This window comes from Engystomops pustulosus, chromosome 7, assembly GCF_040894005.1.
Source record: "Engystomops pustulosus chromosome 7, aEngPut4.maternal, whole genome shotgun sequence".
In the NCBI taxonomy this organism is placed as follows: Eukaryota; Metazoa; Chordata; class Amphibia; order Anura; family Leptodactylidae; genus Engystomops; species Engystomops pustulosus.
Window position 1 is genome coordinate 172,304,869 of NC_092417.1, and position 15,216 is coordinate 172,320,084.

The following is a 15,216-nucleotide window of genomic DNA, read 5'->3' on the forward strand; positions in this document are numbered from 1 at the left end:
TGGGGGCATTGGCCGCAGGCACTGTATGGGGGCTTTGCTAGCAGGCACTGTGTGTGGGGGTGTTGGTAGCAGGTACTGTGTGTGGGGGCATTGGCGGCAGGCACTTTGTGGGGGCATTGGTGGCAGGCACTGTGTGTGGGGGTATTGGTAGCAGGTACTGTGTGGGGGCATTGGTGGCAGGCACTCTGTGTGGGGGCATTGGTAGCAGGTACTGTGTGTGGGGGCATTGGCAGCAGGCACTGTGTGGGGGCATTGGTGGCAGGCACTGTGTGTGGGGGTATTGGTAGCAGGTACTGTGTGGGGGCATTGGTGGCAGGCACTGTGTGTGGGGGTATTGGTAGCAGGTACTGTGTGTGGGGGCATTGGCAGCAGGCACTGTGTGGGGGCATTGGTGGCAGGCACTGTGTGTGGGGGCATTGGCAGCAGGCACTGTGTGGGGGTATTGGTGGCAAGCACTGTGTGTGGGGGTATTGGTAGCAGGTACTGTGTGTGGGGGCATTGGCAGCAGGCACTGTGTGGGGGCATTGGTGGCAGGCACTGTGTGTGGGGGCATTGGTGGCAGGCACTGTCCGGGGGCATTGGTGGCAGGCACTGTGTGTGGGGGCATTGGTGGCAGGCACTGTGTTGGGGCATTGGTGGCAAGTACTGTGTGTGGGGGCATTGGCGGCAGGCACTGTATGGGGGCATTGCTAATAGGCACTGTGTGGGGTTATTGGTGGCAGGCACTGTGTGTGGGGGCATTGGTGGCAGGCACTGTGTGTGGGGGCATTGGTAGCAGGTACTGTGTGGGGGCATTGGCGGCAGGTACTGTATGGGGGCATTGCTAGCAGGCCCTGTGTGGGGGCATTGGCAGCAGGTACTGTGTGGGGGCATTGGCAGCAGGTACTGTGTGTGGGGGCATTGGCCGCAGGCACTGTGTGGGGGTATTGGCGACAGGCACTGTATGGGGGCTTTGCTAGCAGGCACTGTGTGTGGGGGTATTGGTAGCAGGTGCTGTGTGTGGGGGCATTGGTGGCAGGCACTTTGTGGGGGCATTGGTGGCAGGCACTGTGTGTGGGGGCATTGGTGGCAGGCACTGTGTGTGGGGGCATTGGTGGCAGGCACTGTGTGTGGGGGTATTGGTAGCAGGCACTGTGTGGGGGTATTGGTGGCAAGCACTGTGTGTGGGGGTATTGGTAGCAGGTACTGTGTGTGGGGGCATTGGCAGCAGGCACTGTGTGGGGCATTGAAGGCAGGCACTGTGTGGGGGCATTGGTGGCAGGCACTGTGTGTGGGGGCATTGGTGGCAGGCACTGTGTGTGGGGGCATTGGTGGCAGGCACTGTGTGTGGGGGCATTGGTGGCAGGCACTGTGTGTGGGGGCATTGGTGGCAGGCACTGTGTGTGGGGGCATTGGTAGCAGGTATTGTGTGTGGGGGCATTGGTAGCAGGTACTGTGTGGGGGCATTGGCGGCAGGCACTGTATGGGGGCATTGCTAGCAGGCACTGTGTGGGGGCATTGGCAGCAGGTACTGTGTGGGGGCATTGGCCGCAGGCACTGTGTGGGGGTATTGGCGGCAGGCACTGTATGGGGGCTTTGCTAGCAGGCACTGTGTGTGGGGGCATTGGTGGCAGGCAGTTTGTGGGGGCATTGGCGGCAGGCACTGTGTGTGGGGGCATTGGTGGCAGGCACTGTGTGTGGGGGCATTGGCGGCAGGCACTTTGTGGGGGCATTGGTGGCAGGCACTGTGTGTGGGGGCATTGGTGGCAGGCACTGTGTGTGGGGGCATTGGTGGCAGGCACTGTGTGTGGGGGTATTGGTAGCAGGTACTGTGTGTGGGGGCATTGGCGGCAGGCACTGTGTGGGGGTATTGGTGGCAAGCACTGTGTGTGGGGGTATTGGTAGCAGGTACTGTGTGTGGGGGCATTGGCAGCAGGCACTGTGTGGGGCATTTAAGGCAGGCACTGTGTGGGGGCATTGGTGGCAGGCACTGTGTGTGGGGGCATTGGTGGCAGGCACTGTCTGGGGGCATTGGTGGCAGGCACTGTGTGTGGGGGCATTGGTGGCAGGCACTGTGTGTGGGGGCATTGGTGGCAGGCACTGTGTGTGGGGGCATTGGTGGCAGGCACTGTGTGGGGGCATTGGTGGCAGGTACTGTGTGTGGGGGCATTGGCGGCAGGCACTGTATGGGGGCATTGCTAACAGGCACTGTGTGGGGTTATTGGTGGCAGGCACTGTGTGTGGGGGCATTGGTGGCAGGCACTGTGTGTGGGGGCATTGGTGGCAGGTACTGTGTGGGGGCATTGACGGCAGGCACTGTGTGTGGGGGCATTGGTGGTAGGCACTGTGTGTGGGGGCATTGGCAGCAGGTACTGTGTGTGGGGGCATTGGTGGCAGGCACTGTGTGGGGGCATTGGCGGCAGGTACTGTGTGTGGGGGCATTGGTGGCAGGTACTGTGTGTGGAGGCATTGGTGGTAGGCACTGTGTGTGGGGGCATTGGTGGTAGGCACTGTGTGTGGGGGCATTGGCAGCAGGTACTGTGTGTGGGGGCATTGGTGGCAGGCACTGCGTGGGGGCATTGGCAGCAGGTACTGTATGGGGGCATTGCTAGCAGGCACTGTGTGGGGGCATTGGCAACAGGTACTGTGTGGGGGCATTGGCAGCAGGTACTGTGTGTGGGGGCATTGGCGGCAGGCACTGTGTGGGGGTATTGGCGGCAGGCACTGTATGGGGGCTCTGCTAGCAGGCACTGTGTGGGGGTATTGGCGGCAGGCACTGTTTGTGGTATCGGTGGCGGCAGGCACTGTGTGTGGGGGCATTGGCAGCAGGTACTGTGTGTGGGGGCATCGGCGGCAGGCACTGTGTGTGGGGGTATTGGCGGCAGGCACTGTGTGTGGGGGCATTGGTGGCAGGCACTGTGTGTGGGGGCATTGGTGGCAGGCACTGTGTGTGGGGGCATTGGCGGCAGGCACTGTCTGTGGGGGCATTGGCGGCAGGCACTGTGTGTGGGGGTATTGGCGGCAGGCACTGTGTGTGGGGGCATTGGCGGCAGGCACTGTGTGTGGGGGCATTGGCGGCAGGCACTGTGTGTGGGGGCATTGGCGGCAGGCACTGTGTGGGGGCATTGGTGGCAGGCACTGTGTGTGGGGGCATTGGTGGCAGGCACTGTGTGTGGGGGCATTGGCGGCAGGCACTGTGTGTGGGGGCATTGGTGGCAGGCACTGTGTGTGGGGGCATTGGCGGCAGGCACGGTGTGTGGGGGCATTGGCGGCAGGCACTGTGCGTGGGGGCATTGGCGGCAGGCACTGTGCGTGGGGGCATTGGCGGCAGGCACTGTGTGTGGGGGAATTGGCCGCAGGCACTGTGTGTGGGGGCATTGGCGGCAGGCACTGTGTGTGGGGGCATTGGCGGCAGGCACTGTGTGTGGGGGCATTGGTGGCAGGCACTGTGTGTGGGGGCATTGGTGGCAGGCACTGTCTGGGGGCATTGGTGGCAGGCACTGTGTGTGGGGGCATTGGTGGCAGGCACTGTGTGTGGGGCATTGGCGGCAGGCACTGTGTGGGGGCATTGGCGGCAGGCACTGTGTGTGGGGGCATTGACGGCAGGTACTGTGTGTGGGGGCATTGGTGGCAGGCACTGTGTGTGGGTGCATTGGTGGCAGGCACTGTGTGTGGGGGCATTGGTGGCAGGCACTGTGTGTGGGGGTATTGGCAGCAGGCACTGTGTGTGGGGGCATTGGCAGCAGGCACTGTGTGTGGGGGCATTGGCAGCAGGCACTGTGTGTGGGGGCATTGGCAGCAGGCACTGTGTGTGGGGGCATTGGCAGCAGTCACTGTGTGGGGCCATTGGTGGCAGGCACTGTGTGTGGGGGTATTGGCGGCAGGCACTGTGTGTGGGGGCATTGGTGGCAGGCACTGTGTGTGGGGGCATTGGTGGCAGGCACGGTGTGTGTGGGCATTGGTGGCAGGCACTTTGTGGGGGTATTGGCAGCAGGCACTGTGTGGGGGCATTGGCAGCAGGCACTGTGTGTGGGGGCATTGGCAGCAGGTACTGTGTGTGGGGGCATTGGCAGCAGGCACTGTGTTTGGGGGCATTGGCAGCAGGCACTGTGTGGGGGCATTGGCAGCAGTCACTGTGTGTGGGGGTATTGGCAGCAGGCACTGTGTGTGGGGGCATTGGCAGCAGGCACTGTGTGGGGGCATTGGCAGCAGGCACTGTGTGTGGGGGCATTGGCGGCAGGCACTGTGTGTGGGGGCATTGGCGGCAGGCACTGTGTGTGGGGGTATTGGTGGCAGGCACTTTGTGCGGGGGCATTGGCGGCAGGCACTGTGTGTGGGGGTATTGGTGGCAGGCACTGTGTGTGGTATCGGTGGCAGCAGGCACTGTGTGTGGGGGTATTGGTGGCAGGCACTGTGTGTGGGGGCATTGGCGGCAGGCACTGTGTGTGGGGGCATTGGCGGCAGGCACTGTGTGTGGGGGCATTGGCGGCAGGCACTGTGTGTGGGGGCATTGGCGGCAGGCACTGTGTGTGGGGGCATGTGCGGCAGGCACGGTGTGTGGGGGCATGTGCGGCAGGCACTGTGTGTGGGGGTATTGGTGGCAGGCACTGTGTGTTGGGTATTGGTGGCAGGCACTGTGTGTGGTATCGGTGGCAGCAGGCACTGTGTGTGGGGGTATTGGTGGCAGGCACTTTGTGCGGGGGCATTGGCGGCAGGCACTGTGTGCGGGGGTATTGGTGGCAGGCACTGTGTGTGGTATCGGTGGCAGCAGGCACTGTGTGTGGGGGTATTGGTGGCAGGCACTGTGTGTGGGGGCATTGGCGGCAGGCACGGTGTGTGGGGGCATTGGCGGCAGGCACTGTGTGTAGGGGCATGTGCGGCAGGCACTGTGTGGGGTATCGGTGGCAGCAGGCACTGTGTGGGGTATCGGTGGCAGCAGGCACTGTGTGGGGGCATTGGCAGCAGTCACTGTGTGTGGGGTATCGGTGGCAGCAGGCACTGTGTGGGGCATTAGTCTGGTCACTTTATGGGAAGTCCCTGTAGGTTCATTTGCGGTTTGCACTTTACAAGGGTATTTGTTGGAGTCGCCCGGCAGAGGTATTTGTGGCTTGCCACGGGGTATCTTTTAAAGGATAATTGGGCATCACTGACTGGCACGTAAGCAACTGGAGATAAGAAAAAAAAACCCTACTGCCGTGCTCCCTCCATATAAGAGACGCACAGGGAAAGCTGAGGTGCTGCACAATAGGAGGAGTCCAACAAACTTCTCTCCAAATCTTCCCGGCCCCAGTCATTGTGTAACAGGGGAGGGGGGATGAGCGTAATCTGGCGTTACAGACCAGTTCTTGTTCTCCCTGTGCCTATAGGAAGCTGCAGAGGACAGTATTTCGTCAAGGGGGGAGTGTACAGGGGGAGGGCGCGTACTCAGTCTTATGACTGCTGTGAGTCACATGAATACGGCTCAGAACCTGCAGCAACTCCTGGCGATCGCCTGCGCTAGTCCAATACGCTTTTTATGTTTTTTATTTATTTTATTTTTTTGTTTCATGTGACGTGACCGATCATTTCCTGGGATTAAGTTTGAGGACTAGAAAACTTTTTTTTTTAGGATGTTACGTACTCTGCACCCGCTGCCTCTGCTGACCCTGTCTGTGGTCATACAGGTAGGTGCCTGCACAAGGTGCATCTAGTCTATGGGGAGATGCAAAGTACATGATATTGGCGCATAGATCCAAAAACTTCTCCATGTATAGGGAAAGGTGACTCCTCCGCCCCTGGCCGGTATGGGCAGCCTGCACAGTTACTGTCCCCTCTGATACAGAGTCATTCAAAAGGGATCGACGACGATCAAAAGTTTTGTTACTCAGGGATCGTTTGATTGCGTCTCCCGATTGAGATGATGTCAGTGATCGCATCAACGTTGATCACAATTTTTGCAATTTGTCACGTGATTAAGATGAAGCAATAAGCAAAATCGATCGGCACTTTTGTCATTCAGTGATCGATGATTTATTTTTATTTTGTGATAGTTGGATGTAATAGACCAAGGTGATCGGTGTCGATCGGTGTATTGATTGATCGGTGATCATCTGATTGTGTCCCGTGACTGTATTTAAAGATACAGGTGGATCAGATTTTGGAATGTGAAGGCAGTCAGCACGGAGATATGGAGCTGTGCCTATGTCACGTCTATGGGTACGGCACAGTAGTGGCACATACATATCCACATACTTTTTGGGGAAGAAGTCAGAATTTATCAAAAACTACATCGCAATTATCTGTGGTTTTGCAGTCTGGTGTTCGGCTGCACATTATTTACAAGGAAATACATAAAAAATATGTTTCATCTATACAAAAAAAAGAAGAATTGGACACAGTTTGCTGGAACAGTGTATTTTTGATACATTTTTTTGTACATAACTATGTCCTAGAGATCACACGTTATTTGCTGCGTTCCCCTGTTGTCTCTACCTGTCCCTCAGGGTTGCAAAATAAGAGCCCGTTACCCTTCACCGCATGATATCACCAGGCCTGTTGCATGGCCGGGGTTGTAAGTGGAATTTCCTGTATGTTATGATTTGGTAGAATGAGTTCTGCTGTGAGAGAGGGGGCTGATGTAGGGATTGGTGTCCAGGGTTTAGCAAACTATCTCTGCATCAAAGTTATACATAAAGTAATTATCTGTGGTTGTTTGAAAAAAAAAAAAAAATTTGTTATAGCGCCACCAGTACACTCAGGTTGTGTGTGGTATTGCAGCAAAGCCCTCAGGAGGGAATAATAATAATAATAATTCTTTATTTATATAGAGCACACAGATTACGCAGCGCTGCACAATGTATGTCAAATTGGTCCCTGTCCCCATGGGGCTCATAATCCAAACAACCTAACAGTATGTTTTTGAGTGTGGGAGGAAACCGGAGGAAACCCACGCAAACATAGAGAGAACATACAAACTCTTTGCAGATGTTGGAATGGGTTAAACTATACTGTGTAGCAATCTTGGTTCATATCTTGTCCGGATACTTCAATAAACTGCGCTGAATAACCGTGACGCAAAGCGTGTGGAAGGGCAGAGACTTTCATGTGTCCGATATATTTTGGTAGTGTAGATAACAGCGGTGACATGATATAGATTGTGTGATACAAGAATTGTTTGATGATGCCAACATTGTATACCCAAAATGGTGGGTGTATTTTTCCTGATACGTTTAAAATGCACCCAAAACGCGTTGTGTGAACGTGACCTTACACTGCCTCGAGTCGCGTTCAGACCCAGTGGTAAGATTGATCAAGTCCTGCTGCCAGAATGATCAAAATAGGACAACAGGGTCCACAGCTACGAGAGGTTGAAGGGGTTGTCTGGAGCTGCTGCTTTATTCCAAATACAGCGCCACACCTGACCATGGTTAGTGCCGGTATTGCAACTGAGCTGCATAGAGATAAACAGCAATATCGGCACAAACCGCGGTCATGTGTGGTGATGTTTCTAGAAGAAAGCAGCCATGTTTTTCTAACCCCCCTAAAGCTGCGGTCACACGTTTTGAACGCGTTTTTTGGCCCCGTTTTTAAGCAGTCTGTCAAAAAAACGCAGGCGTTTTCTGAAAACGCATCAGTTTTTGACCAGTTTTAATTAAGATTATTGGTAAAACCTGTCAGAAAACGGATGCGTTTTCAAAATATCTGGGCGTTTTTTGACGGACTGCTTAAAAACGGGCCAAAAACGCGATCAAAACGATACGCGTGACCGCAGCCTAAGAGCTGTGGTTACTGTGGTGGCGACAGACGCAAAAGCTCTTTATATCCGCAGTCTGAGGTTAGTGGCGTATATAGATGATATAGATGACACGATACTCTCCGAAACTTCTTCTAGAATATGATTGCACAAGAGCGTTATCTCTCCTGTACTAAGTCCAAAGCTAAAAAAAAAGGGAAAAACCATTGACAAATAACCACATTCTTACGGCTTTTTATGGTTCCCATGTGAGGGCAAAAGGCTTCATGTGCCTTATATGGATAACACTAAGCTACCGGAAAAAAAAAACAAGAATGTGTCATAATTTACCCAATTTTCACCCTTTTTTTTGCCAGTCTCCAATCTATCTGCAGTTATTGCCCAAATAAACTAATCCGAAAAAATTCCGAAAAAAAAACCAAGAATGGTGTTTGAAATGAACTCTTCCCAGTCGATAGTTATGTAACATGTTCTAATATTATGGAATAATTCTGGATTTATTGGTTGCGGGACAGGGAAGTCACCGTCATATACGTTACATAATGAAAGCAACATTACAGCCACAGCCTCATATTGTGTACCTTCTCCATGTGCAACCAAACAGCGCCGACCCATCATGACCCGGACCCCTCTGGACCCCTGAAGGTGTCCACTGCAATTCTGCACAAGGTCAAAAGCAGCAGATCCTATAAATTGCTCCATGGATCAGATTGGTTTTCCACCACATCTCACAGACGATCCAATGCAGATATTGAGGTTGAGTAACCCCCTGGATATCTTTGTCATTTTCCCCAGTAAGCAACCCATGTCCTGTGTCCTGACACCTTTCTATCATAGCCAGCAGTGGTCAGGGGTCAGCATGGGAGCTCTGACCCCTCTGTGACTACACCCCCCATACACAGCGAGCTGCCATGTCCTGTGTCCTGACACCTTTCTATCATAGCCAGCAGTGGTCAGGGGTCAGCATGGGAGCTCTGACCCCTCTGTGACTACACCCCCCATACACAGCGAGCTGCCATGTCCTGTGTCCTGACACCTTCCTATCATAGCCAGCAGTGGTCAGGGGTCAGCATGGGTGCTCTGACCCCTCTGTGACTACACCCCCCATACACAGCAAGCTGCCATGTCCTGTGTGTCCTGACACCTTTCTATCATAGCCAGCAGTGGTCAGGGGTCAGCATGGGTGCTCTGACCCCTCTGTGACTACATCCCCCATACAGAGGGAGCTGCCATGTCCTGTGTGTCCTGACACCTTTCTATCATAGCCAGCAGTGGTCAGGGGTCAGCATGGGCACTCTGACCCCTCTGTGACTACACCCCCATACACAGCGAGCTGCCATGTCCTGTGTGTCCTGACACCTTTCTATCATAGCCAGCAGTGGTCAGGGGTCAGCATGGGCACTCTGACCCCTCTGTGACTACACCCCCCATACACAGCGAGCTGCCATGTCCTGTGTGTCCTGACACCTTTCTATCATAGCCAGCAGTGGTCAGGGGTCAGCATGGGGGCTCTGACCTCTCTGTGACTACACCCCCCTATACACAGGAGCTGCCATGTCCGGTGTGTCCTGACACCTTTCTATCATAGCCAGCAGTGGTCAGGGGTCAGCATGGGGGCTCTGACCTCTCTGTGACTACACCACCCTATACACAGCGAGCTGCCATGTCCTGTGTGTCCTGACACCTTTCTATCATAGCCAGCAGTGGTCAGGGGTCAGCATGGGCGCTCTGACCTCTCTGTTACTACACCCCCCTTACACAGCGAGCTGCCATGTGCTGTGTGTCCTGACACCTTTCTATCATAGCCAGCAGTGGTCAGGGGTCAGCATGGGCGCTCTGACCTCTCTGTGACTACATCCTCCATACACAGCGAGCTGCCATGTCCTGTGTGTCCTGACACCTTTCTATCATAGCCAGCAGTGGTCAGGGGTCAGCATGGGCGCTCTGACCTCTCTGTGACTACACCCCCCTTACACAGCGAGCTGCCATGTCCTGTGTGTCCTGACACCTTACTATCATAGCCAGCAGTGGTCAGGGGTCAGCATGGGCGCTCTGACCCCTCTGTGACTACACCCCCCATACACAGAGAGCTGCCATGTCCTGTGTGTCCTGACACCTTTCTATCATAGCCAGCAGTGGTCAGGGGTCAGCATGGGCGCTCTGACCTCTCTGTGACTACATCCTCCATACACAGCGAGCTGCCATGTCCTGTGTGTCCTGACACCTTTATATCATAGCCAGCAGTGGTCAGGGGTCAGCATGGGCGCTCTGACCCCTCTGTGACTACACCCCCATACACAGCGAGCTGCCATGTGCTGTGTGTCCTGACACCTTTCTATCATAGCCAGCAGTAGTCAGTGGTCAGCATGGGCGCTCTGACCCCTCTGTGCCTACACCCCCATACACAGCGAGCTGCCATGTCCTGTGTGTCCTGACACCTTACTATCATAGCCAGCAGTGGTCAGGGGTCAGCATGGGCGCTCTGACCTCTCTGTGACTACACCCCCCATACACTGCGAGCTGCCATGTCCTGTGTCCTGACACCTTTCTATCATAGCCAGCAGTGGTTAGGGGTCAGCATGGGTGCTCTGACCCCTCTGTGACTACACCCCCATACACAGCGAGCTGCCATGTCCTGTGTGTCCTGACACCTTTCTATCATAGCCAGCAGTGGTCAGGGGTCAGCATGGGTGCTCTGACCCCTCTGTGACTACACCCCCCATAAACAGCGAGCTGCCATGTCCTGTGTGTCCTGACACCTTTCTATCATAGCCAGCAGTGGTCAGGGGTCAGCATGGACGCTCTGACCTCTCTGTGACTACACCCCCCATACACAGCGAGCTGCCATGTCCTGTGTGTCCTGACACCATTCTATCATAGCCAGCAGTGGTCAGGGGTCAGCATGGGCGCTCTGACCCCTCTGTGACTACACCCCCCCATACACAGCGAGCTGCCATGTCCTGTGTGTCCTGACACCTTTCTATCATAGCCAGCAGTGGTCAGGGGTCAGCATGGGCACTCTGACCCCTCTGTGACTACACCCCCCCATACACAGCGAACTTCAATGTTAAACTCTCCGACTCCTTGACTTTATACCAGTTTACTTCTCACTTCAAAGGTGATGGAACCACACTGAGCTATGTCAGACACATGACCTGGAAGCTGCTTGACAATATACTAGTAGTGGTTTATGAGGCCCATTTCTGATGACAGGTTCCTTTAATCTTAACCACTACATCCCAGGAGCACCCCACAGGTCTTGTGTTGTGCGGGTGCCCCAACTATTTTCCAGCTTCCAGTCGACTTCAGGCTCTGACTGATCACCTGTTCCCCATATTTCCACACTGACTAAAGATAAAACTTTCTTTCATTGCAGTAATGGCAGAGCGCTGTGTATCGCTGTCACACCCAAATCAAAGTCCTCCATTATGTGTAGTTAATATATAAACTATGAGAATATGTTTGCTCAGTTACTCAGTGAATGGCGGGTGTGACTGTCAGGAGTAGCAGCGGCTGAACAATCTCCTGCAAATACCCTCCTCTTCTGGGAAGTTGTCATAAACTTCTTCCAACAAATCTGTGCCATGGAAAGCTGGGTAATTAGACAGTGGCCCCCGTTCTGCACATAAGGGGGCGCATAGCACCATAGTGTCTGTACTGGCAAATCATGTACATTGTGTATTGTCAAATTAATTTGTTGCAGAAATCTGTGTTGTTTAACTAAAATATATCATTCTGGAATCCAAGATTTATGGTGAGCTATTCAACGATCCGTGCACATTACATGACCAGGGATATAACAAGCTGTGCACCTGTGTGACATCACATGACCAGGGAAATAACGAGCAGTGCACCTGTGTGACATCACATGACCAGGGATATAACAAGCTGTGCACCTGTGTGACATCACATGACCAGGGAAATAACGAGCAGTGCACCTGTGTGACATCACATGACCAGGGATTTATGAGCTGTGCACCTGTGTGACTTCACATGACCAGGGATATAACGAGCCGTGCATCTGTGTGACATCACATGTCCAGGGATATAACGAGCCGTGCACCTGTGAGACATCACATGACCAGGGATATAACGAGCTGTGCACCTGTGTGCCATCACATGACTACGGACATAACGAGCCGTGCACCTGTGTGACATCACATGACTACGGACATAACGAGCCATGCACCTGTGTGACAACACATGACTACGGACATAACGAGCCGTGCACCCGTGTGACATCACATGACCAGGGATATAATGAGCCGTGCACCTGTGTGACATCACATGACCAGGGATATAACGAGCCCTGCACCTGTGTGACATCACATGACTACAAACATAACGAGCCGTGCAGCTGTGTGACATCACATGACCAGGGATATAATGGTAACCATCAATCCTTTAATATGTGGTGCTCTCCAGATTCTAGTGCAGTTGGAGTTTTTTCTCTACCCTCCCCCCAGTAATCAGTGTTGTTAGTTTTGGCTTGTGCTATGTCACTAGGGGATCTATGGTCAGGTGGGTGAGAAGGGAACCAAAAAAAGTCCATTTGACAGTACAGAGAGTATTAATTATATTTAGTAATTAAAGGTAATGATTGCTGGTATACGGTGGGGCTATTATCCAACTAATACCTCTGAGCACTTATTGCCAATTAAAGAAGCCAAAGAGCTTGAAGAATTTGGGGTGTTGGTAAAATTTACAGTTTAACTATGCAAATTCTAGCAGTAATCAGATCATCAATAAATCTTCTGTGATCCTGCGCCAGAACGATCGACGTGTTTGTTACTTTCATCTTCACAATAACAGTAATAGAAACAATACAGTAGGAAAGCTACAAGATAACATGAAACACCCCCTCCCCTCTACAGCCGTGCCAGTAATACCTGCAGCTGGAAAGTAATTGGCGCTTGGCTCAAAAACTGGATGGACTGGAAAAGCTAAATTCCAGCAACTAGTACGTCATTGTATGAAGACATCATGAGCCAAATATGAAATATGTAGTACTATAGTAGTTATATTCCTGTACATAGGGGGCAGTACTATAGTAGTTATATTCCTGTACATAGGGGGCAGTATTATAGTAGTTATATTCTTGTACATAGGGGCAGTATTATAGAAGTTATATTCTTGTACATAGGGGGCAGTACTATAGTAGTTATATTCCTGTACATAGGGGGCAGTATTATAGTAGTTATATTCCTGTACATAGGGGGCAGTATTATAGTAGTTATATTCTTGTACATAGGGGGCAGTATTATAGTAGTTATATTCTTGTACATAGGGGGCAGTATTATAGTAGTTATATTCCTGTACATAGGGGACAGTATTATAGTAGTTATATTCTTGTACATAGGGGGCAGTATTATAGTAGTTATATTCCTGTACATAGGGGGCAGTATTATAGTAGTTATATTCTTGTACATAGGGGCAGTATTATAGAAGTTATATTCTTGTACATAGGGGGCAGTATTATAGTAGTTATATTCTTGTACATAGGGGGCAGTATTATATTAGTTATATTCCTGTACATAGGGGGCAGTATTATAGTAGTTATATTCTTGTACATAGGGGGCAGTATTATAGTAGTTATATTCTTGTACATAGGGGGCAGTATTATAGTAGTTATATTCTTGTACATAGGGGGCAGTATTATAGTAGTTATATTCTTGTACATAGGGGGCAGTATTATAGTAGTTAAATTCCTGTACATAGGGGGCAGTATTATAGTAGTTATATTCTTGTACATAGGGGGCAGTATTATAGTAGTTATATTCTTGTACATAGGGGGCAGTATTATAGTAGTTATATTCTTGTACATAGGGGGCAGTATTATAGTAGTTATATTCCTGTACATAGGGGGCAGTATTATAGTAGTTATAGTCTTGTACATAGGGGGCAGTATTATAGTAGTTATAGTCTTGTACATAGGGGGCAGTATTATAGTAGTTATATTCTTGTACATAGGGGGCAGTATTATAGTAGTTATATTCTTGTACATAGGGGGCAGTATTATAGTAGTTATATTCTTGTACATAGGGGGCAGTATTATAGTAGTTATATTCTTGTACATAGGGGGCAGTATTATAGTAGTTAAATTCCTGTACATAGGGGGCAGTATTATAGTAGTTATATTCTTGTACATAGGGGGCAGTATTATAGTAGTTATATTCTTGTACATAGGGGGCAGTATTATAGTAGTTATATTCTTGTACATAGGGGGCAGTATTATAGTAGTTATATTCCTGTACATAGGGGGCAGTATTATAGTAGTTATAGTCTTGTACATAGGGGGCAGTATTATAGTAGTTATAGTCTTGTACATAGGGGGCAGTATTATAGTAGTTATAGTCTTGTACATAGGGGACAGTATTATAGTAGTTTTATTCTTGTACATAGGGGACAGTATTATAGTAGTTATATTCTTGTACATAGGGGGCAGTATTATAGTAGTTATATTCCTGTACATAGGGGCAGTATTATAGTAGTTATATTCCTGTACATAGGGGGCAGTATTATAGTAGTTATATTCCTGTACATAGGGGGCAGTATTATAGTAGTTATATTCCTGTACATAGGGGACAGTATTATAGTAGTTATATTCTTGTACATAGGGGGCAGTATTATAGTAGTTATATTCCTGTACATAGGGGGCAGTATTATAGTAGATATATTCTTGTACATAGGGGGCAGTATTATAGTAGTTATATTCTTGTACATAGGGGACAGTATTATAGTAGTTATATTCCTGTACATAGGGGGCAGTATTATAGTAGTTATATTCCTGTACATAGGGGGCAGTATTATAGTAGTTATATTCCTGTACATAGGGGGCAGTATTATAGTAGTTATATTCTTGTACATAGGGGGCAGTATTATAGTAGTTATATTCTTGTACATAGGGGCAGTATTATAGTAGTTATATTCCTGTACATAGGGAGCAGTATTATAGTAGTTATATTCTTGTACATAGGGGCAGTATTATAGTAGTTATATTCCTGTACATAAGGGACAGTATTATAGTAGTTATATTCTTGTACATAGGGGGCAGTATTATAGTAGTTATATTCTTGTGCATAGGGGGCTGTATTATAGTAGTTATATTCTTGTACATAGGGGGCAGTATTATAGTAGTTATATTCTTGTACATAGGGGGCAGTATTATAGTAGTTATATTCTTGTACATAGGGGGCAGTATTATAGTAGTAATATTCCTGTACATAGGGGGCAGTATTATAGTAGTTATATTCCTGTACATAGGAGGCAGTATTATAGTAGTTATATTCTTGTACATATGGGGCAGTATTATAGTAGTTATATTCTTGTACGTAGGGGGCAGTATTATAGTAGTTACATTCTTCTTTATATGGGCAGCATTATAGTAGTCTGACAGTGGAATGGTCATTGCTATATATAGGTATTAATCAATAACCACTACAATATAACAAAGCGATTGCAGTATTTTTCCATCTCTAGGAATCTTTATTAGTTAGTGATGTAAT

At 50.4% G+C, this 15,216-nt stretch overlaps 1 protein-coding gene and 1 long non-coding RNA gene across 4 annotated transcripts in view; one reads left to right on the forward strand and one right to left on the reverse strand.

The window, feature by feature from the left end:
* Nucleotides 1-15,216, reverse strand: part of LOC140071351 (uncharacterized) — a 141,194-nt gene that overhangs the window by 70,072 nt on the left and 55,906 nt on the right. The window lies entirely within an intron of this gene.
* LOC140071348 (tumor necrosis factor receptor superfamily member 1A-like) overlaps nt 5,430-15,216 on the forward strand; it is a 28,371-nt gene continuing 18,584 nt past the window's right edge. For both annotated transcript variants that reach the window (XM_072118983.1, XM_072118984.1), the window contains exon 1: nt 5,430-5,642. In XM_072118983.1, the coding sequence (XP_071975084.1) occupies nt 5,589-5,642 (54 nt within the window). In that variant the 5' untranslated portion in view covers nt 5,430-5,588. The remainder of the gene's footprint in view (nt 5,643-15,216) is intronic.